Below are 22,050 nucleotides of genomic sequence, written 5' to 3'. Positions count from 1 at the left end.
CAAGCACAGTATGTGAGAATACATGGTTCACCACACACATTTACGTAATCTGAAATCTCAAGAAAAATCGGTTTGGGCAGCTAAAAATTATTCCACATCTGTATACTGTATGGTTAGTGATAATAACCATTCAGTTAATTGAACTTTTTTTTAATTGTTCCAAATCACATCCAATTTGTCACGACAGTGACTAGGTATTTTTAAAATCACGGGACAAGTAACGGAGAAAAACTATCGTTAGGCGCCCATCACCAACCAAGAAGAAGAGTTATGTGTACATTTTTGTGGAATTTTTTTTAAGCTAATTAATCTATCTTAAAAATATAAATAGAGTACCGATTAGCCCTTATCGCTAGCTAAAATAGTTCGCCAGCACACATTTGTGTACTTGGCCACGCCGGAAACTCGCCCTCAGCCACAGCACGCCCTCCCCATCAGTTATCGGAAATGGCACGCCCAATTTTTCCGAATCAGCAAAAGATAGCTGAGAAGCTGATTATCTTGAATGATCGCGGATTGGGCATTCTCACGCGAATATACAATATCAAAAAGGCCTGTGGCGACACCAAATCCAAGCCGGGCTTCCTCTCCGAGAAGTCGCTGGAGTCGAGCATCAAATTCATTGTGAAGCGATTCCCCAACATCGATGTGAAGGGCTTGAACGCCATCGTCAACATCAAGGCGGAGATAATTAAATCGCTGTCCCTGTATTACCATACCTTTGTGGATCTGCTGGACTTCAAGGACAATGTCTGCGAGCTGCTCACCACAATGGATGCCTGTCAGATCCACTTGGACATTACGCTGAACTTTGAGTTGACCAAAAATTACTTGGATTTGGTGGTGACATACGTCTCTTTGATGATTGTATTGTCCAGAGTCGAGGATCGCAAGGCTGTGTTGGGTCTGTACAACGCTGCCTTTGAGCTTCAGAATAATCAGGCCGACACTGGCTTTCCGCGCCTGGGCCAGATGATTCTGGACTACGAGGTTCCCCTCAAGAAACTCTCGGAGGAATTTATTCCCCACCAGAGGCTGCTGACGAATGCCCTGCGCTCGCTCACCTCCATCTACGCTCTGCGGAACTTGCCGGCGGACAAGTGGCGGGAGATGCAGAAGCTAAGCTTGGTGGGGAATCCTGCTATACTGCTGAAAGCCGTCAGAACGGACACCATGTCCTGCGAGTATATCTCGCTGGAGGCCATGGACCGCTGGATTATTTTTGGCCTCCTTCTGAACCACCAAATGCTGGGCCAGTACCCAGAGGTGAACAAGATCTGGGTGTCTGCCTTGGAGTCCAGCTGGGTGGTGGCCCTCTTTCGCGACGAGGTCTTGCAGATCCATCAGTACATACAGTCTACCTTTGACGGCATCAAGGGCTACAGCAAGAGGATAGCCGAGGTCAAGGAGGCGTACAACACAGCAGTTCAGAAGGCAGCCCTGATGCATCGCGAGCGCCGCAAGTTCCTGCGCACGGCCTTAAAGGAGCTGGCTCTGATTATGACGGATCAGCCGGGACTGCTCGGTCCCAAGGCAATCTTCATCTTTATTGGCCTGTGCCTGGCGCGCGACGAAATTCTCTGGCTACTGCGGCACAACGACAATCCTCCGTTGCTCAAGCACAAAGGTTCGTATTTGTACTCCAATCTGACTATTTAGTCACTGTTTTATCACTCACGTTGAATGCTTACTCTATAGGTAAAAGCAACGAGGATCTGGTGGATCGCCAACTACCAGAGCTGCTCTTCCACATGGAGGAGCTGCGCGCCTTGGTCCGCAAGTACAGCCAGGTGATGCAGCGCTACTATGTGCAATATTTATCTGGCTTCGACGCCACGGACCTGAACATTCGCATGCAGAGCCTGCAGATGTGTCCAGAAGATGAGAGCATCATCTTTAGCTCGCTGTATAACACGGCTGCCGGATTGACCGTGAAGCAAGTGGAGGACAACGAGCTGTTCTACTTCCGACCCTTCCGTCTGGACTGGTTCCGTCTGCAGACCTACATGAGCGTGGGCAAGGCTGCCCTGAGGATAACGGAGCACGCGGAACTGGCTCGTCTGCTGGACTCTATGGTGTTCCACACGCGTGTCGTGGACAATCTGGACGAGATACTGGTGGAGACCTCTGACCTGAGCATATTTTGCTTCTACAACAAAATGTTTGACGACCAGTTCCACATGTGCCTGGAGTTCCCGGCTCAGAACCGCTACATCATAGCCTTCCCCCTCATCTGCAGCCACTTCCAGAACTGCACGCACGAAATGTGCCCGGAGGAGCGCCACCACATCCGGGAAAGATCACTGAGTGTGGTCAACATCTTTCTGGAGGAGATGGCCAAGGAGGCCAAGAACATTATTACCACCATCTGCGATGAGCAGTGCACCATGGCAGATGCTTTGCTGCCCAAGCACTGCGCCAAGATCCTGTCCGTGCAGTCAGCCCGCAAGAAAAAGGACAAATCCAAGTCGAAGCACTTTGACGACATACGCAAGCCAGGCGACGAGTCGTATCGAAAGACGCGCGAGGATCTGACCACCATGGACAAGCTGCACATGGCCCTGACGGAGCTCTGCTATGCCATCAACTACTGTCCCACCGTCAATGTGTGGGAGTTTGCATTTGCCCCTCGCGAATATCTCTGCCAGAACCTGGAGCACCGTTTCTCGCGAGACCTCGTGGGCATGGTGATGTTCAACCAGGAGACCATGGAGATTGCCAAGCCCTCGGAGCTGCTGGCCAGCGTGCGAGCCTACATGAATGTGCTGCAGACCGTGGAGAACTACGTCCACATTGACATAACGCGCGTATTCAACAACTGCCTGCTGCAGCAGACGCAGGCCTTGGACTCGCATGGCGAGAAGACCATTGCCGCCCTGTACAACACTTGGTACAGCGAGGTTCTACTGAGACGCGTGTCTGCCGGCAACATTGTGTTCTCCATCAACCAGAAGGCATTCGTGCCCATTTCCCCAGAGGGCTGGGTGCCCTTCAATCCGCAAGAGTTCTCCGATCTCAACGAGCTGCGCGCTCTGGCAGAGCTCGTCGGTCCCTATGGCATCAAAACGTTGAACGAGACGCTAATGTGGCACATTGCCAACCAGGTGCAGGAGCTCAAGACGCTGGTTGGCACCAATAAGGAGGTGCTGATCACTCTGCGGACCAGCTTTGACAAGCCGGAGGTGATGAAGGATCAGTGCAAGCGGCTGCAGGACGTGGATCGGGTGCTGCAGCGCATGACCATCATTGGGGTGATCATCTGCTTCCGCAATCTGGTGCATGAGGCTCTCGTGGATGTGCTGGACAAGCGCATTCCCTTCCTGCTGAGTTCGGTGAAGGACTTTCAGGAGCATTTACCTGGCGGAGATCAGATACGCGTTGCCTCTGAGATGGCGTCGGCAGCTGGTCTGCTCTGCAAGGTGGACCCTACGCTGGCCACCACCCTCAAATCCAAGAAGCCCGAGTTTGACGAAGGCGAACATCTCACGGCCTGCCTGCTGATGGTGTTCGTGGCCGTCTCCATTCCAAAGCTGGCGCGCAACGAGAACTCCTTCTACAGGGCCACCATTGACGGGCACTCGAACAACACGCACTGCATGGCGGCGGCCATCAACAACATCTTTGGCGCTCTGTTCACCATTTGCGGGCAGAACGACATGGAGGACCGCATGAAGGAGTTCTTGGCTCTGGCCAGCTCATCGCTGCTCCGCCTGGGGCAGGAGTCCGACAAGGAGGCTACACGCAACCGCGAGTCCATCTACTTGCTGCTTGATGAGATTGTCAAGCAGTCGCCCTTCCTCACCATGGATCTGCTGGAGTCCTGCTTCCCCTATGTCCTCATCCGCAACGCCTACCATGGCGTCTACAAGCAGGAGCAGATACTGGGTCTCTGAGCGGCGTTCGAACATCGAGTATTATTATAAGCGCCGTCGCTGTATTCCGAATATTATACGCCGTAGCGTAGCCCGTAGCCGTATCCGCCGGTCGACTGTCGATCACTATGCTAATATATAATCTACTCTAAAGCTGTTAAACATACCCCTAATTGTATTCTAGACTCTGCATTTTTACACAACTTCGAATAAAGTGCTTATGTAAACCAAACACCGCGCTTCAGTTATTTGATCGGTATGTATATATTCTTTATTCGGCTTACTGAAACATGTGTCTGTCTGTCGCTCCCCCGAACGTGTGCAGCTCGTCTCCTTTTCCATGTGGATGGATGCTGCCCCAACCACATTCGTGAAATAATATGTATCTGGACACAGGCATGGGCGTATCGATCAAGAAGCCGTGTGCCTGCACGTCCGTTTGCTGTATATTCAATATGTGTGTGTGATTCGGGGAAAAATATTCCGATTATTAAATTATTTGGTCACGTTCAAAGTTACATCTTAGGCTTGTCTTGTGTACAAATACATACTTGTAGGCAAGTAATAAAATATTTTCGTTTCTTAGATCTGGTTGGTAATGCGATTTCGATTTCTCGTTAAATATCATTGGTATTTGGTATTATTTTGGTGTTGTGTAAACTTCGCTTAAGAGTTCTCAATTCCACTACATCGAGTTGGTTAATGGCTTAATGGCTTATTGCGTTAATGTTGTGGAAACGAAAAATATATAACTGGGATTATTCATCTTCTTGGGTGCGAGGAGATAGACTCCAAATGAGGGTTATGAGGGAACATAGCCTTAGGGCTCTACAATAATCCATAATCTGCTTGGTTAGATGAACTACCACAATCACTACACGCTGCTAGAAAGCTGTCTGTATCTTGTTTTATCTGTATCTAAATCTGTAGTTGTGTAGCTGTATCTGTATCTGATTGGTATTGAACATTGTCGATATCTACACTTAGGGTTCGTTAATTATACACATACCATATATTATTGGCTTTATAGTTAGTTACTCGTAGTATTATTATTTTTGCTAGTTCGTATAATTTATTTTGCATGTTTTTATTTTGGGTGTTTTCGCTTGAAAGTGTTTTTTCCATTTCAGTCAGTCAGTTTAGGCATCTGTTGACTTCAAAATTGTCGTCATTGTCTTTTGTTTTTACTTGTTTTCGCTTTTAAATATAAAATATATATATATATATATATATATGTATATATATATATATGTTTGTGTATATATGTATATATATATATGTATGTACGCAGTTGAAATAAAATCGTGAAAAAGATTTGCGCATTTTCTCGCGTTCGTTTTCATTGTTTTTGTTAAAAATAAAATCGCTCTTTAGCAATTACGTTTAAAGCTCTCGAGTACAAAAATTGTGTTTCAAATGAAAAAAAAAGCTTAAAAAATTCCAGGCGGCACGCACGTCCCCATCTCCCCTCCTGTCCTGTCCTATCCTGTATGTGTGTGTGTGTGTGTGTGTTTCTGTTTGTGTGTCGAATCCTTTAACTCTAGTTTTGTTTCCGTTTCCGCTGCCAACGCTATCAACTATAATTTCTGGTTTATAACAAACTGGGTCGCATATAAAAGTTAAGCCTAGAAATATGAGTATGTATATACGTATGTTATGCAATATTCATGGGTCTATGAGTCACATAGGCCTATGTGTCTGTTGCCTCTCCAGCGCTCTGTCTAGACTCTAGAGTCTAGACGAACTCCTCTTGCTCGAGCCAGGGATGCTGCAGGCACTCGGCCGCCGAGGCGCGTATGACGGGATTGTACTCTAACATGGGCAGCAGGAAGTCGGAGAACTTCTTGGCCTCCACCGGATCCCAGTCGTACTTCTCCACGAGCACGTTCATCAGGCTCCAGGGTTTCAGCTTGGTGATGTTCCTCAGGTTGCCTGCAAGGGACAGCAGTGATTGAATGATACCAATTCTCTAGTCTGATTGATTGATTGATTGCTTACCATAACTGCTGAAGTATTTGAGACCGCTCTTGCCCCGCAGTATCACCGACTGCGGAATGGAGCCAAGCAGCTCGACGATGTGCGCCAAGTGGTCCTCGTCCCGGCTGTACGACTCGCCAGCATGCGGATCGAACAGATAGTCGCCGGTGGCCAGCTCGAAGGCCAGGCAGGCGGTGCTCCAGATATCGGCGGTATAGTTGTAGGGTGCCCCCAGCAGCACCTCGATCGATCGGTACTGTCGCGTCTGTATGTCCTCAGTGAAGTGATGGTACTGTACGGACCGAGTACACAATGGTTACTAAAAGGTTGGCACAAGTGGTACAGGTGCTATAGGTTCTACTCACATCGTAGCATGCGTTGCCCAGATCCGCAATCTTCACCCGCACGTTGCTGTTGCTGATGAGCGACTGTATCGTGTAGGTGTTGTTCTGGCTACTCTGACTCTGACTCTGACTCTGGTTCTGCGAAGGAATGGCATTGGCATGGACATTTAGTTTAGCGGATGTGTTTGTTGCTGTTGTTGTGGTTGTTGTTGTTGTTGTTGTTGTCGTTGTTGAGGTCGCGTTGGTTGTTGTTGTTGTTGTTGTAGATGTATGGTCGCCATTGTACAGCTCTGTGCTTGCAGTTGCAGTTGTTGCAGTTGTTGGAGTCGTTGTTGTTGCTGTTGGCGCTAGATGCGTGAACGAATACGTGCACGTGCTGGGGGGCGTGGCTGAGGCTGAGGTGGAGGTGGAAACTAAGGCGGTGGCAGGAGTTGCACTAGGAGTGACCGATATGGCGCTTGTGGAGGGGCAGTTCTGGTTCTGGTTTTCGTTCTGGTTGTTGCTGTACTCGCTGGGCATGGGCATGGACGTGCACGTGCTTTGAGTTTTTGTGTTGATCTTTGGGTTTGTATTCGTATTGGCGTTGTAGGAGGGGCAGGAGTTGTTGGTGGAGGCGGTGGCGGAGGCGGGGTTGGAGTTGGAGTTGGAGTTGGAGCTGGGCAGCTGCTTCATATATGTATATATATATCGGTAATATCATAATATGGTATAACAAATTGGTTCACACAAAGAAAGAAAGAAAGGAGAAGAAAAAGAACACACAATGTTGGTTTGCTTTGATTTTGTTTTTCTTTTTGGTTTTTGTTTTGTTTTGGTGCATATAAAAAACACATAAAAGTGGAAGCTCAGAGTTGGGATTCTCCGTGAAAGATCCGAACTTCGAGCCCCTTGGTCAATGGCCCAGGGGTATGTGTATGTTGTTCCTCCTGGGCCAGTGACCACACACAGAACAATCAGAGATCAATGGGAACACGAACGAACAGCTTAGACATAGACTTATGCAGGTGGTTAAGGCGGGTAAATGCAGGTAAAGCACTGGGTGGGCGTGGGCGTGGTCGTGGTCGTGGACGTGGCCTTGGACCCATTACACAAAAAACATCTAAAGCTGCTAGCAGCACAATCAAACATTAAGCATTTATCATAGAGCACTTGAATCTAGTTCTAGAACTTGTGTAGCCGGTGAGTGTGGGCTTGTTAGTGTGTGTGTGTGTGTATGGTAAAATTAATCTGAATATGAACTGAAGAGTGTTGGGAATGGTTGAACAGTAACTAAGCAGCAGCAGCAGCAGCCGGGACAGGAGCTATCTCGCAGGAACCGTTGGGCAGTTTCTCTCCCACTTCCCACTTGCCGATTCCCGTCCCGACCAAACATTCAAAGCAAAATAAAAAAACGAACAAAGAACAAAGCGAACGAATGAGCTATCCTCGAAGGAGCTCTACGGCTCCGACTAAGTCCAATATCCACTTTACCTTGTCCGCCTGGGCACTGTGACTCGCGTCGTGATCGGGGTCGGGATCATCGCTAGGTGTGGGCGTATCGCTGGCCATGGTGCTGTTGTCGCCCAGGGTGTCGTCGTCGCATTCCACGGAAGACTGCAGCGGATGATCAAATCAAAAGGCAACGTGGAAAATAAAACCAAAATTATAAGAGTACAAAATTTGTTTGCTGCAGAGTGTGGTGTGTGTGTGTAGTGTAGTGTAGCTGTGTGGCTGTGTTGGTGATTGACAATATCGAGAGTGCAGAATGCTGTACCATGGACGCACACCAAGTGATTAGAGGGAGGGATGGGGCGGGGGTAATCCTTCCAAGGGGAAAGCGCTGTCGAGTGTGAGGCGGAAGGGGCAGCCGAGCCTGCGAACTTTCACTCACCTTGGCAGTGATTTTCTTCTCGGCTCGATATCGGTTACTCAGAATGGGACTCTCGACGCCACCACCCAGACCCCCGACCAGGCCAACGCCACCGCCGATGCCGTTGCACTCGCTGTCGCCGAGCAGACTCGAGTATTTGGAGGCCAGCGAGGAGGTGGTGTTCGAGTTGAGGGTGGACGAGGTGGTGGTGTCGTCCTTGTCCAGCGAGGACATGGCCACCGCGGCCAGCGGCGTCGAAGAGGTCGAATTGTTGCCCGTGCTGTTGCTCGTGTTCGTGTTGGTGTTCGTCGATCCGTTCGGCTCGATCAGCGGCCATTTGGCCCGCGTCTTGGTCTGCTTCTCGATGGAGCTGACTGGTGGAAAACAGTGAGGGGATAACATAGGGTTAGGCTCTGCCTAATTGGACAAAAAGGACGGGACCTACTGTATGAGTCGGGGAAGTCGGCTCCCTTCACGCGCAGACTGTTGATCTCGTCGTCGATTTGCTGGTTCATCGCTGCGGCATTGTCGATCACCAGCAGTATGTTCTCCGGCTTGATGTCCGTGTGGATGATGCTGCACTTGCTGTGCAGGTAGTCCAGTCCCTCGAGCACCTGCTTGATGATGTTGCGCACCTGAGCGATGGCCAGGCCCTGGTAGTTGTTCTTCACGATCAGCTTGTACAGGCTGCAGCCGAGCGCCTCGAACACCAGGCACGTGTGCATCCCGTTCACGCCGCGCACCGTGAAGTGGTTCATCAGCCGCACGATCCGCTCCCGCTTCATGTCCAGCGGGTCCGCATCGCGGATGGCCTCCAGCAGGCGAATCTCATCTGCGGCCGTCTCGATGTAGTGCGGGGCGCTCTTCACCACCTTGAGGGCCACGTACTTCTCGTCTCTGCGGGGTAACGAAGCGAGGAATGGCAGAAGGAATACACAACATTCTGAGATCACTCACTTGAGATCCCGGCACAGCCAGACGGTGGAGAAGTGACCCCAGCCCAGCTTGCGGACGACCCGAAACCGATTGTCGAATATGTCGCCGATGACCACCGGATGGTAGCCGCCGCGGCAATACTGAGAGGCGTCCTCCTGCTCCTCGTCCGACACGTACAGACTGCTGTCCGACGAGTCCGGGTAGATCTCGTCTGTCGTGCTCAGAGTACCGCGGGGCTCCGAACTGAAATGAGCATTGAATATTACACGAATTAGTATTGGGATTTCCGTTGGATATAGATAGAGATAGAGCAGATGGAGGGATATTCTAATGTTAGGGACAGGACCCGAATTCGAACCCGAACCCACATGAACTCAGGCAGCTCCGTTGTTTCCTCCTGCCTGGCAGGAACAGGGACTGGGACTGGCTCTTGCTGCGGAAGCTTGATGGTCAGCGGCTGCTCTCTCGGTGGAAGGTAGCCCTCCAGGACGCGCTCCATGGGAGAGATTGGCTCAAAGACCAAGGCCTGGTGTCGATGCGGCTTGGGTAGCCGCGACTGCTGGCGCAGGGCGATGAGAACGGGCCCGGCCGAGACGCAGACGCGCTTCTTAGTGAACCTCTTGCGGCGCTTTTTCTCCTCCACCTCGAGCAGGGCCTCCGTTTCTGCCTCCTGGGCGGCGCGCTTCTCCTGCTCGGAGACAAAGTTAAACTCGCAGATCAGCTGCTTCGTGACGTCGGCCGTGGCCGTGGCATTGGGCGGCTCCTGCGGACTCCGGCTGCTCCACTGCTGCAGCTGGTACATCAGGTAGAGGAAGAGGAGCAGCAGAGAGACCTTGAGTACGCCAACGAAGAGCTCATCCTGGGCGAGGGTATCCGCCACGTGCTGGCTCTGCTGATGCAGCCAGCTGGCCAGGTCCAGGATGACCTGCAGCTTCTCCAGGTAACTGGGGTACAATTCCAGCCAGAGATCAGCCGTCCAGTGCCACTCTGCGCCAGCTGTCGCTGTGGCATTGTCCTCCCTGGGGCAGGTGGCATCGGCCATGCCCGTTCCCCAGCTGTTCATTTTCTATGCGCTGCTCGGTGCTGCTCGATTCGACAATTGGATTTCTGTTTCGATTGTCGCGTCTACATGGCCCCCCCGGCTGCCAGTAACGGGGTGCAATGGTGGCGGCTGCGCTGCTGGTGGGGGTGGGGGTGGCGACCTTGACTTTCCTATGCCTTCACTTGCATGTCGGAGACGACCCGACGAGTGCTTTGCCCAGCGAGGAGTAAACACACCCCTTACATAACCAGTGCGGGGGAAATTGGGTGAAAAGCAAATATCGCGCAGCGGAAAACGCAAAAAAAAATCTTAATTATGAAAAGTATCTGTATCTGTGCTGCTGCTGTTGCTGCTGATGCGATTCAGTTCTTTGCCGTTCCGACCGATTCGTTCAGTTGCGTCCGCGAGAATGTCGAAATGGCTTTTCGCGTTTTTTGTTTTCGCCCGTCTCTTCCTGAGCGAGAGCCGCAGCTAGCGGAGGCCACAGCTAGCGGAGAATGCCACAGCAAGACCAAAGGCAAGACCAAAGGCAAGACCAAAGGCAAGAGTAAGAGCAAGAGCAAGAGGAGCGGAGTTCGTTTTCCAACACGTCAGAACTGTTTTCTGTTTTTGTCGCAACTAAGTTTAGTCTCTCCGCCTGCTGCGACTGTCCGTCCGGGGCCCGTCCATGCGAGTGTGCGACTGTGTACTACGGATCACCTAGAACCCGTAGTACTCACGGCACGAGTGTGTGGTGTGTCTGTCTGTCTCTCTGTCTGTCTGTCTGTCTTTTGGCGTCATTATCCAATGTACTTCATCAATTCGATGTCGTTGTCGTTGTCGTCGTGGCCTGGCCGGTCATGGACTGCACCACACCAGGCAAGATTCCGCCACATGTACGGATGGATGTGTTCTACTCACACACACAGCCACAGCTGTGGGTATCATCATCATCATCGTCGTCATGTTCATCATCGAGTTGATTTCTTGGGCATGTTGCCAAGTTTGTCTTCTCGCCTATTTACGTATTGTTTTACACACACACACACTGCACCGAGGGGGGTAGGGGTATTCGACATGCAGGATTCCGAATATTTCAAATTCCAAATCCAACATTTCGAAAGCCATTCAGCAGAGCGAACCACATCCAAATAGATTTCAAGGTAAGCATTAGCAATATTTTATGCTTTGGGTTTCCTCGCCCCTCCCCTACCCTCCCCTCAACCCCTGGAGTGGGTGGTGGTGGGCACTGCAAAATGCAAATTTTGAAGTTCCCGAAAATGACTAAGCAGACTCTGTTATTGATTTTTCCAGCACCCCACCGCACCCTCTCTCTACCAACAACACTGTTTACTACTTCTTGTAAGTAAGTGGTGCTTGAGTCACCCTAATGCTCCACACATGGACATGGTCACGCACCTTGGGCCGGAGAGCGCTCTGCTGTGGCTGCTGGCTGGTTCTGTGCTGCTGTGGCTGCTGTAGCTGCTTCCTCAATATTATTATTTATAGACGCCCAAAAAAAAAGAATAATAAAAATAGAACGCAAGACCCAAAAGCCGAAGGTTTTTATACCCTTGCGAATTTAACGTCTTTCGCTTTGGGTTTTATTTTTCCGACTACCTTTTTTGGGATTATCTTTAGTCCATCGGTGATTAGCAGGAGAATAAATATATACTTATATGTGTATGTACGTTAGGCGTTACAAACAGCTGATCTCAATCGTAATACCCTCTCTGCCAGGGCATACAAACAAAACACAATCAATTCTAGAGAAAATCAGTGCAAAAAAAGGAGGAGTGGAGTGCGTGAATGTGGGCTTGGGGAGAGCAACGTCATAGCCATTGCCAATTGCATGTGAGTGTGTGTGTGTGTTTGGGGGGTGGGTATGGGTGGGTGGGAGTGCAGGGAGCACGGCGGGCGCCGCGGGTATAGCCATCTCCGTTGCTGGCGTCACGTGGTGGCGATTTTGCGCTTACGGAAAATTAAAAACGTAAACAAACGAAACGGATAAGCGTGAGGGCAGTAGAGTGGGTGCAGCTGTAGGGGGGATGCGTGTGTCAGTGGTTGTGTGTGTGTTGCGAAAGGCAAGCGGGAAGGGAATGTGTGATATGTGGAATCGACTTCCCATTATTCCGCTGTAGTTCGCTTTCCAGCGCGTAGTGGAATGAGCGGAATAAATTGCTGGACACCCCCACGGCCCACTTCTGATACTGTGTCACCCACTGTACACTCACACATATACACATATGTAGCTAGTACTGTTACTGGCACAGTGGGAACGGAAACACTTGTACGGCCCATCAGCACAGAGGAGGAATCGACAAGGGCTCGTGTCACAGCTGGACGGAATTAATTGGCACGGGACGCAGCACGTGGCGTATACTTGATTTGCACAGGTACTTGGGGGATAGGCCCGATTCTGGCAAGGATTCGGAGGGGTGTGATGTGGGACGGGTCAGGGGGTAGGGGGCATACTCACAGGCTGACAAAGGGTCCGCGCAGCGCCGGCATGTCCCTACGTCGGCTGAGCGGCGGGGAGAGGGAAAGCGAGAGGAAGTCCTGCTGGGCCTTGTCCTCGTCCACGATGCTGGTCGGGGTGCTGTAGATGCGCGTCGTTGGCAGATAGCCAATCTGCTGCAGAAAGTCGTCGCGGTAGGAGAGCTTGGTGGTGGACTGCGACGAGGTCAGCGGCAGCTGCAGCGGCGAGGCGTACAGCGGCGCCAGCGGCAGTGCAGCGGCCACCGCGGACAGGGAGAGCGGCTGCTGGTGGGCCGGCGAGTAAAGGCCGCCGACGCCCGCGCCCGCTCCCGCGCCATTCCCAGTCCCGTGGTGGTGCAGGTGCAGATGGTGCGACGTCGTCGAGGTGGGCGGCGGCGCGTGAAAGTGCGGATAGGGGATTGCGGGCGGGGCGCGCGACAGGTACGGCGGGGTGATGATCTTGTCGTCGAAGCTCCGCCGGAAGCTGAAGCCCTTCAGTGAGTGGCTGTAGTTGCGGTGCGAGAGCGGGGAGCTGCCCAGATCGATGCTGGCCGCCGGTCCCAGCATCCCAGACGTTAGGCTCTGCGTGGTCTTGCCGCTCGCCGTCGCCGTGGCGCTGCCCAGCATGCTGAGGGCCGGCGAGGTTCGCAACTGAGGGCTGCCACCGCCTCCGCCACTCGTTGCTGTGGTCGTCGAGAGTGGGGGCGAGATGGCGCTCAGCGTGGAGATGCCGCTGTCACTGCTGCATATGCCGGCCGGCAGTGGGGGCAGCGAGTTCAGCGGTGTGTGGGTGGGCGAGATGAGGTGGTGCTTGCCATTGGCGGCGCCGACGAGGCCGGCTATGCCGCTGCTTGGGAGTACGGGAGCCAGGATGGGGATCTCCTTCGTGTCCAATGTTTGAGTCTCTTCTCCGTCTCTCTCTCTCTCTTGCTGCTGCTGCTGCTTCTTCTACTGCTGTTGCTGCTACTGATGTGGCAGCGGTGGTTGGAGCCGCTTAGGAGCAGCTACTTCGAGTCTTTGTCCTCATCGTTGTCCTGCCTTCTTTGTTCCGGAGCCTCAGAGTCGGTTTCAGTGCCACTTCCACTTCCAGCTTCAGCTTCGTGCTTATTCCCGTCGAGTGGACTGGTGGCGGCTTTGTGTAACATACTTCTGTGCGTAGGAAAATCAATGAAGCCCCCCCGTGTGCCTAAAACATTTTAATGCATTTTAAGCAGCGTTTTTCTCGCTTTGTAACCCAAATTGCGCATGAAAAAATAAAAGCGAAAAAGCCACGCACAAACACACACACACACACACACGCTGACACCGACACCCCACACCCACACGGGACACACACACGAGTTGGGGAATTTTTTCACGGCTTGCTTTTGATTTGCCTTTGTCGCCTGCTCCACCTCCCCGTCCGGCACACTGCCAGGCGTCCTCCGGAAGCTAGTTAACAACGAAATTGATTTATCTGCGACAATTATAGCGAACACATTTCACATTTTCCACTTTAATGTTTCCTCCCGAATCGAATCTGGCAGGAGCAGCAGCCAGGAAAATTATTTTTACTTTCTCTCTCCCTCCCTCTTTCGCTCGCTGTGGCAGGAAATGCGCCGCGCAACAAACTCTCCCGACTGACGGCCCTTCGGCTTCTGACAACTCTGCAGCGAAGTTTCGAGCCGCCTTCCTTCGCCCCCTTTTCTAGGGGGACGAACACGGAAATACAGAGAGAGAGAGAGAGGGAGAGACAGAGAGCATTGAAGAGACAGCGCATGTGCTGGCCTGTGCCTGAGTTACTGCCCCAAAACAAAACAAAGTCAGAAAGAGCGAGTGCGAGTGCGAGTAAAAGCTAACTGTATCAGCTGTCAAAAGTTCACCCCCAGCGCAGGCGGGCGAAGGAAGAGGACGCTTAGCTTGTCGCCCAGTTTGTTTACCATCCGCCATCCGGATAACGGTAACAACAGACCAGAAGAGAGACTGCGTTCCTTGTTGAGCTTTGCAGGACGATCGCAAAGTTGGGTTTATGTTTATTCTGAATTCAGGAAGATCTGTAGAAGAACTAGCCCGCACAAGAGTCGACTGGTGGATGCCCTCTAAAACCTGTAGCAGTAGAGTATTTGCATGGGATAAGTTTATATAGTAAATTTTTATTGATTTCGGCTTCATGGACCGAGTATACCATACCAGAGTATAATTCAAATTTGAAAACAATGTTATTAGGTTTAAATGTAGTTTACTTATATTTTTTGTTTTGTTTTTGCTTTTGCTTTTGCTTTTGACTTGTACGAACAATAAATACACACGCAAATCCGTAAAATGTAATTATCATTAATTGAATTTCATATATATGTATGCATGTTATGCTATGTATAGACCAGGGCACCCAACCCCCCATCGATCCCTTTTTGGAGGTCGGCACGAAGCCTGGATCAAAGGAGTTTTAGCCCCCTTGCGATTGCTGCTGGGGTTACTTGCTCTGACTCCGCCATACAATAATTTAATTGATATCAAGGGCTTGGAATAGAGTGTCTAATAAGTATTTGCATATAAAATTTAATTCTTGCTGGACTAATCGCATTCATTTACATTTAAAAGCGCTTTAACAACAAAAACCGAAGCAAAACAGGATTTGCAATACAATTTGGAAAGAATACAGAATAGAATAGAATACATTAAATTACATATGTGCAATACTTTTGGGGGGGTTACAATCGAACTTTTGATTACTCGTATTTAATATATATATATATATTTATACTATATATGTATAAAGATGGGGGGCTATTATTATAGTTTATATATTCCGTTAAGTTTCGCCTTTCATCCGCCTCTTCCTCCTCTGTCTGTGTGGTGTGTGATGCTTAGTTGTTTAAGTTGACTTATTTACATTTGCATTTGGATCGGATCGGAACGGAGCGGAGATGTCTCTACTGGACTCGCCGCCCGCCGCTCACCGTTCGACAGAGCTATATTCTGCTTTACATAAGTTAATTCATTAACAATTTGGTGCGAAACAGAAACAATCGGTGAAGAGGGAAATTCGAGAACAATTTAGCTAAACGACACAAATGCAAACTAATATGCACACATACATATATCATATACATACATACATATTATATATATATATATATAATTACAGTTTCCTCCTTCGCTTTCGGTTAAAACAAACACAATTCAATTCACGGAGCTACGCAGGAAGGAGAGCGATCCGCAATCCGCAGTCCGTTCCCTAAGCAAATGTCTAGATATTTCGTAGATCTGATTGGATTAACTATCGGCATACAATTGAATCGAAATAATCGAACTCTATATAGGTATGTATATTATTGGTGCGCTCTCAATTCGAGTTCTATGTTATGTGGGTAAGGTATGCGAATGCGTATGCGTATGCTTATATGGTATAACTATGGGTGCACGGGTACAGACCTGCGGGATCTGTGGCCTGAACAATGGAAATGATTTAACGTTTACACGAATTATGGACCAAAATCAACCCTGACTGCCATCGGCATCGGCAACTGCAATCAATTGGAAGCTGCCAGACTACGCTTCGAAGTTAGATTGTTTAAAATTAGAGTTAAGTGCTACAGCTTACAGTAATACATAAGTTTATATGTTTTCTCGCTTCAACATAATGCGCACACAATCTTAAAAACAATTCTAATAGATATCAAATAAATCAGCGCTTTTGCTCTGCTCTGCTCTGCTTAACTTCTTTTAACTTCTTTTTCCTCTTTCTGTGCTTTCTGTTTCTGTGTGTGTGTGTGTGTGGTTTTATATCTGAAACGTACGCATGCACAGGGGGCCTGGGGCTCGCCTAATATTTTTGTTTAACCATATCTAGAGGTGGAGAGAGAAAGAGAGAATAGAGTAGAGAGTGATATGTGATAACAAAATAAAAATTCCAAATGTTGCATAACAAACGAAATCGAACAAAATGTAAACAAAATATGTAACACGAATAAACTTTACAGCTGATTATGGCAGTGCCGTTCCTTCTATGGCAATTTATTTGGTGGCAAGAGACAGAGAGAGATGCCAGTTTGGTAATTCAATTTAAGATGTTAACAAAACACAAAAACTTGAAAATGCTTGAAAGGGCGCTTAGGAGCGGTGACTGAGCGAGTGCCGCAGACCTGTGGAACGGAAGGATGTGACGGCCATCAGTCAAATCAAATAAAACAAATCAAATCAAATCAATCAATCGATCAGGCAGTGTTTCAAACTAAAAGTTGTACGAACTAAAGTGAGTATGTGTCTATGCAGATCCCATGACCGGCTGGACGTGTTGGTATGGCTTGGCAGAGACTTTACATACATGGAGAGACTTTAAAAATATACATGTACTGCTATTCGGGCCCGGCCCTCGGACTGGGCCACATCGTGTACACGAGAGCTTAACTGCTAGAGAGGTGTTGTGTATGTATGTACGAGTATGTGGGCGCTGCGCTGGCTGGGATATTTCGAGAGTTAACAGAGTTTTGTTTTGTTTTGGTTTGTTTTGTTTTGTTTCAGTTTCGGTTCAAAACGACCGGAGGTTACAATATTTGTTCGAGTTACGTCACGCACATTTAACAAGTTCGATGGTCAAAGACGCTTTAGGGATTAGTTTTAATGCCACCCCCTCTTCGGAGGCTGACCGACCGTCCGACCGACCGACCCAACGACTGCTGGCTGGCTAGCTGGCTCGACTCTTTATATACCTGGCGTGTATGTAGTCTGCTCTGTGGTGTTCAGCGACGTATTCTCGTTGGCCGCCACGGGTGCGCCCGTGAAGGGATTCACGCCCACAGCTGCTCCACTGGGCGGTGGCATGGCGTAGACAGGCTGTCCACCGGGCTGCTCGCGTGGCTGCGAAGTGACGGGGCCTCCGCCCGCACCAAGATTCACGTCGTCCAGATCAACGTCCTCCTGCAGGGACACACACAGGAAACGGGGTTAGAAATACTCGGGGCAATATGAGCTCTTGTCGAGAGTCTCGTGTGTGTTTGTGTGTTTGTGTGTTAGTAGAGTGTGGATCGGAGTGGTTCCTTCGGCAATGTTTAGTCAAAAACTGTTGGTAGTAAGCGGTCTACAGAGCGGTCTACAAACAAGCATTATATTACATTTATTTATGCTAGTTTTATTAAAGGGGAAGCTTCAAGCCAAATACAAACTACGAAATCAAAATTAAACCAGCGGAGGAGAGCGATTAATGGAAAATCATAAGTAATTTACCCAAGCATTTACAGCAGAATGGAACGATCGAACCCGCTCCCACAAAACACTTTCCACTTTCATTTCGTCTTCTTCAATTTACACTGGGGCAATTTTGACAACTAAATAAGTTTGGGGGGGGGGACATCTAAATTTCGTTCATACAGAAAACAGTTTTGATTGGGCTGGAGCTCGTAATTTGATTTAAATTTAGATTTAGATTCGGGCTGGTTAGTTTTGCAGCAGTAGTAAGTGAGTAGTTGCTTGGTTATGGGGGGCGGACTTGTGGCGGCTCAGATCTCATGCGGTACTCGTGCCGGTATCATTTTCGATTTCGATTCGCATACTTACAAGACGTGGCTGGTGTCCCAGGTGCGGTGGCAGATCACTGGCCTCTCGATTGCCATCGGGGCGCTTTCGGAGCGAATGAGGAGCCGTTTGTGTGTGGAAGGTGGTTGGTGGTTGGTGGTGGTGGTGGTGGGTAGAGTAGTAGGTGGATTGATGAGTCGATCGAAGAGTTTTGAGAAAAAAAGTTAAACAAAAATATAGAAACGTAAATCGTATCTTCGTCTTCTCTTGTTTGCGTTCGAACGAACGAACAAACAAACAAATAAACAAAGAATAAGGCGGAATAGAATGCAGTGCGCGAATTGCGAATGCAATATGTAAATGAAAACCAATTCAAAAGTCTGAATGCGGAATGGGACACGTACAAAAAACAAGAAAAACAATCGTGGATCAAATCAAAACTTGTCTGGAGATTCGATAATCCCCAGATTGAATATCGCAGGAAACCCGATTATGTGTTATTTTTAGTCAAAAGATATTTACATACACATACAAATATATTTATGTAGTATATATTTATATATATATGTATAGAGAGAGAGAGAGAGAGATAGTGAGAAAGAGAGACATTGGAAGCATTTGATGATTTTCGTGAAGTTCATGTTATAAAAATAAATAGAATCAATTTCGAATTTTGCATACAAAATATATTGTGGAAACTTAAACTGAATGATCGAATCACTTGTGGGTGTGGTGTTAGTTGTGTTTACCTTTGGCCTCCCAGCTCTGAATGCTTACCCGGAATACTGAATACTGAATACTGAATACGGAATACGAAAAACAAAACCAATACTTACCCCAACGAAAAACTAAAAACAGATCAGTGCAAGATTCGTCGTACGGGACGAAAGAAAAGCAAACCGAACGAACATATTGTTTGTATATGCTAACTGGTATACGATAGAGGGCGTGCCAAGCAATCTGATAAGTCAAGTAAATAATATGCACTAAATAATGGTAAGCGTTTATTGATCGGGTTAAGCTACTAGCTGGTAAGCGTTTTATGTGTGCTCGTCGCCTTGGGGGAACGTTTTTGACTAAACATTTGCTTCTCAAACGGAACTACGTGTGATGGTAAATGGTATATGGTAAATGGCCTCACAAAAATCATCAAAATGTGTGTTCAGTGTTCGGGGTGGGGTGTTCAGTTCGGGCGATATTACAGTGTGTATGTGTGGGGTATGGGAGGCATGCGTTAGTAGTAAGATTTGGTATTTAAGACTTGCACCAGATTGATTTTCTTGTTTTTTTGTCGTTTCTTAACTAAATCAAAATGGGTGGTTCAGTTAGTAGCGGGCGGAGTTGGGGTTGGACTCGGGGAACAGGGCTGGGTCTTGGCTGGGCCAATTCAAACATCACTCACATTCAGATGTGCATACTGGTCGTGCGATTCATTGACCGGCGGCTTGAACTTGCCGCAGCAGAAGTTGCAACAACAGCAGCAGCAGCAACAGCAACAGCAGCCGGTGACCACTGCACAGCAGATAAACAAGGCCTGCAATGGAGAAATCATTATACAGATGATGCGTCGCACATATCATATATATTTATATCTATGTATGCAAGTGTCACTGCACTGACCTTCACCGCCGGCGATGTGACCACAAAGTATGCATTCACATTCTCCTCGCCGAACTGCTCGGCTATATACAGTCCCAGAGAGCCGTAGTTGTCGTAGATATTGCGTTTGGTCTGGTCGCTCAGTATCGAGTGCGCCCGGTTCACCTCCTTGAACTGAAATCCAGACAAAGACGAAAGACGAAAAGGGATAAGGTAGGGCACACTCCCCGATTAATCGTAGTCAATCGTTTTACCTTATCGGAAGCATCGACATTGTCGGGGTTCTTGTCCGGATGGTATTTGAGTGCCAGCTTCCGGTATGTCTTCTTGATATCGTCTCCGGTGGCAGTCTTCGGAAGTCCCAGGATCTCGTACAGCGAGTCTCCCGATGTCCTTTATATGAAATGTAGAAAATCATTATAAGTTGCTCTAATAATAACGCTTCCCCCACATATAGCTGCCAAAACATTCACATTGCGAACCTTGGAATTCGCTTCTGATAACAAAACGGGTTAGATAACAGTGCGTTTAGATTAAATACTAAAATGCTCTTTAGCGGGGGCATACTGTACTGCGCTGCTGTCATCTGCGAATCAGAGCTGAGCCAGCAGCAACATTTCTTGCATCGTGGCGATAAGAAGCCAGCTCTGACGAGTCCCGCGATGAGTCAGTGCCCATGCCAGCAACAGTTAGGTGCGGAGTGGCACGCGATAGCCAAGGGAGGCGCCTGCGCCCCTACTCTGGAATCGAGCGGTCCCTGTCTGATGTGTAACCACGGGCCCGTCGGAAGCAGCTGGCATTGACAGAGCCAGAAAAGCAGCAGCAGGAGCAGCAGCAGCAGTAGCAGCAGCAGCGGCACCTAAGCGGAGGTCGCGTGCAGCATAGATTGCACCCCATGCACTTTGTATGGATTTTCTTGAGCAGGTAGGCAGGGCGTAGCTATTTATAAGCCCGAGCAGCAAAGGGGGTACTGATGGGGCTGGGTCTAGCCGTTGTTATGTTATGTCTGCAAGCAGGGCCGGGAAAATCTACAAGCTGATAAGACAACGAGCGTTGGGTGGGCAGAAGAGGCCGCGCAACGAAGCCCAAATGCTCTCCCCTTGAAGGGGATGATGACAATGACGATGGTGATTAGGACTCGAGCGGATAAGAGATTCAAGGTCAGTTTTGGGTGGTGGGGTGTAATTGTGGTGTGGAAGGCGATTCAGGGCCAAGGACAACGGCAGTCGTCACGAAGGCGCAGCGCGAATTCGGATTCGCTTTCGCCTTGGAAAAGTAATGGCCGTTTAGAATTGGGCCAAATGGAGGTGGCCGTCAGAATTACTCATGGGACATCGAATTGGGAGCTAAAACGGCTGTAAAAACACTCCCATAGATAACAGGTACTCTTTTCTGAGTACTTGTATGGGTGCGGGTGGATCGCACTTGTTGTTATCGCCCAGCAAGCATTTGCATGGTGTTTTAGTCCGATTTGGTGTTGCACGAACTAATTATTAAATTCCATTCAGCAGAAGAGATGGAGGGGGCACAGACAATCAATGGAAAATTGCAGCAGGACAGAAAATCCTTGGCCTTGCGTAGGACGAATCTGTTTGTGTTTCAGATGCAGCAACGGCAGCTGTCACACTGTTGTGCTCTCTCTCTCTCTCAGTATAGTATGTCTCCGTCACCCCCCACCACCGCTTGTTCTGATCCTGCTCCTTGTTTATCCCGGGACACACATCCACAGGAATGCCATACGCCGTACAACTTCTGCCGCGAAAAATCAATTAAACGCCGACTGCGCTGCCGCAGCCTGCGCGCAGCTGCTAGTCACACACACACACAATAGTGTGTACTCTACCGATGGCTTCAATGTGTGTGTACGCGCAGCAGAAGAAAAAAGAAGAAATAGCACGAACGAGGGGGGAAATTTTGCAGAACTTGCGAATTATTTGTACTTACGAGAGTTTTCTCTTGTCCATGCCTCCGCTCATTTTGCTGCTTGCGATGTCACTGTGGCTGTCTCGGGATAAATCTATTTAGCACTTTTTGCAGTTGCTAACACACGCCCTGGGCTGCCGAAACTCTCCAACTCTCTTCTCCGTTAATGCTTTCTTGCAGTTGCTGTAGCCGTTGCCGTTTGCCTCGTTTCCTATTTTATTTTTTTTGCAATGAAATTCTTAGTAGCGATGTGGGATATTGACATAAATCTATCGATATATTTTTTGTTGATAATATTTTTTCCGAACAATAGAGGTGTCAAACTTTCGAGGGCACTATCGATAGTATCGATATTTTACTGCTAGCCTTTACTATCGACAGTTTTGCGACTATCATGATAGTATCGAGCTACATTCGTTGCGCTTTTGATATGTTTGGATTGGCTGCTATAAAATACGGAGACACATTTGTAAACTAACCGACAGGTGGCATCTAATTTTTAGAATGGGCAAGTCCCTAAAAGGTTTCATTGGTTTTTTAATAATTAGTTGAGCCCGA

At 48.8% G+C, this 22,050-nt stretch overlaps 4 protein-coding genes across 7 annotated transcripts; 2 read left to right on the top strand and 2 right to left on the bottom strand.

Moving 5' to 3' along the window:
- Positions 1 to 251: 251 nt before the first annotated feature.
- Positions 252 to 4,104, top strand: LOC111072275 (membrane-associated protein Hem). Its single transcript, XM_022364014.2, has 2 exons — positions 252 to 1,627; positions 1,699 to 4,104. The coding sequence occupies exons 1-2, from the start codon at positions 448 to 450 to the stop codon at positions 3,891 to 3,893; spliced, it is 3,375 nt and encodes a 1,124-aa protein (XP_022219706.1). The 5' UTR covers positions 252 to 447; the 3' UTR covers positions 3,894 to 4,104.
- A 1,317-nt stretch (positions 4,105 to 5,421) lies between these two features.
- Positions 5,422 to 10,654, bottom strand: LOC111072276 (SRSF protein kinase 2). The gene is given in 9 exon segments (XM_041594296.1): positions 5,422 to 5,804; positions 5,871 to 6,141; positions 6,215 to 6,808; positions 6,811 to 6,859; positions 7,659 to 7,786; positions 8,064 to 8,416; positions 8,488 to 8,939; positions 9,000 to 9,221; positions 9,347 to 10,654. Coding segments are annotated over 9 exon segments (2,961 nt in total). The 5' UTR covers positions 10,042 to 10,654; the 3' UTR covers positions 5,422 to 5,607.
- A 205-nt stretch (positions 10,655 to 10,859) lies between these two features.
- On the top strand, positions 10,860 to 13,132 carry LOC111072273. Its single transcript, XM_041591829.1, has 3 exons — positions 10,860 to 10,895; positions 12,481 to 12,846; positions 12,989 to 13,132. The coding sequence occupies exons 1-3, from the start codon at positions 10,860 to 10,862 to the stop codon at positions 13,130 to 13,132; spliced, it is 546 nt and encodes a 181-aa protein (XP_041447763.1).
- A 3,069-nt stretch (positions 13,133 to 16,201) lies between these two features.
- Positions 16,202 to 21,754, bottom strand: LOC111072277 (dnaJ homolog subfamily C member 5 homolog). Of its 4 annotated transcripts, none has more exons than XM_022364021.2 (7): positions 21,514 to 21,753; positions 19,824 to 19,962; positions 19,591 to 19,743; positions 19,373 to 19,504; positions 18,013 to 18,075; positions 17,169 to 17,376; positions 16,203 to 16,305 (listed from the first exon to the last, which is right to left on the bottom strand). In XM_022364021.2, exons 1-7 carry the CDS (start codon positions 21,543 to 21,545, stop codon positions 16,283 to 16,285), a joined length of 750 nt encoding a protein of 249 aa, XP_022219713.1. In that variant the 5' UTR covers positions 21,546 to 21,753; the 3' UTR covers positions 16,203 to 16,282. The 4 variants fall into 4 exon arrangements, with proteins under 4 accessions (XP_022219715.1, XP_022219713.1, XP_022219712.1 ...); XM_022364020.2 differs by having other exon boundaries at positions 16,206 to 16,601; positions 21,514 to 21,754; XM_022364022.2 differs by lacking the exon at positions 18,013 to 18,075 and having other exon boundaries at positions 16,206 to 16,601.
- Between the last annotated feature and the right edge of the window lie 296 nt (positions 21,755 to 22,050).

This window comes from Drosophila obscura, unplaced genomic scaffold (genome assembly GCF_018151105.1).
Source record: "Drosophila obscura isolate BZ-5 IFL unplaced genomic scaffold, ASM1815110v1 contig_1, whole genome shotgun sequence".
Classification (NCBI taxonomy): Eukaryota; Metazoa; Arthropoda; class Insecta; order Diptera; family Drosophilidae; genus Drosophila; species Drosophila obscura.
The sequence above is the reverse complement of the archived record's forward strand: the minus strand, read 5'-3'. Positions and strand labels throughout refer to the sequence as shown.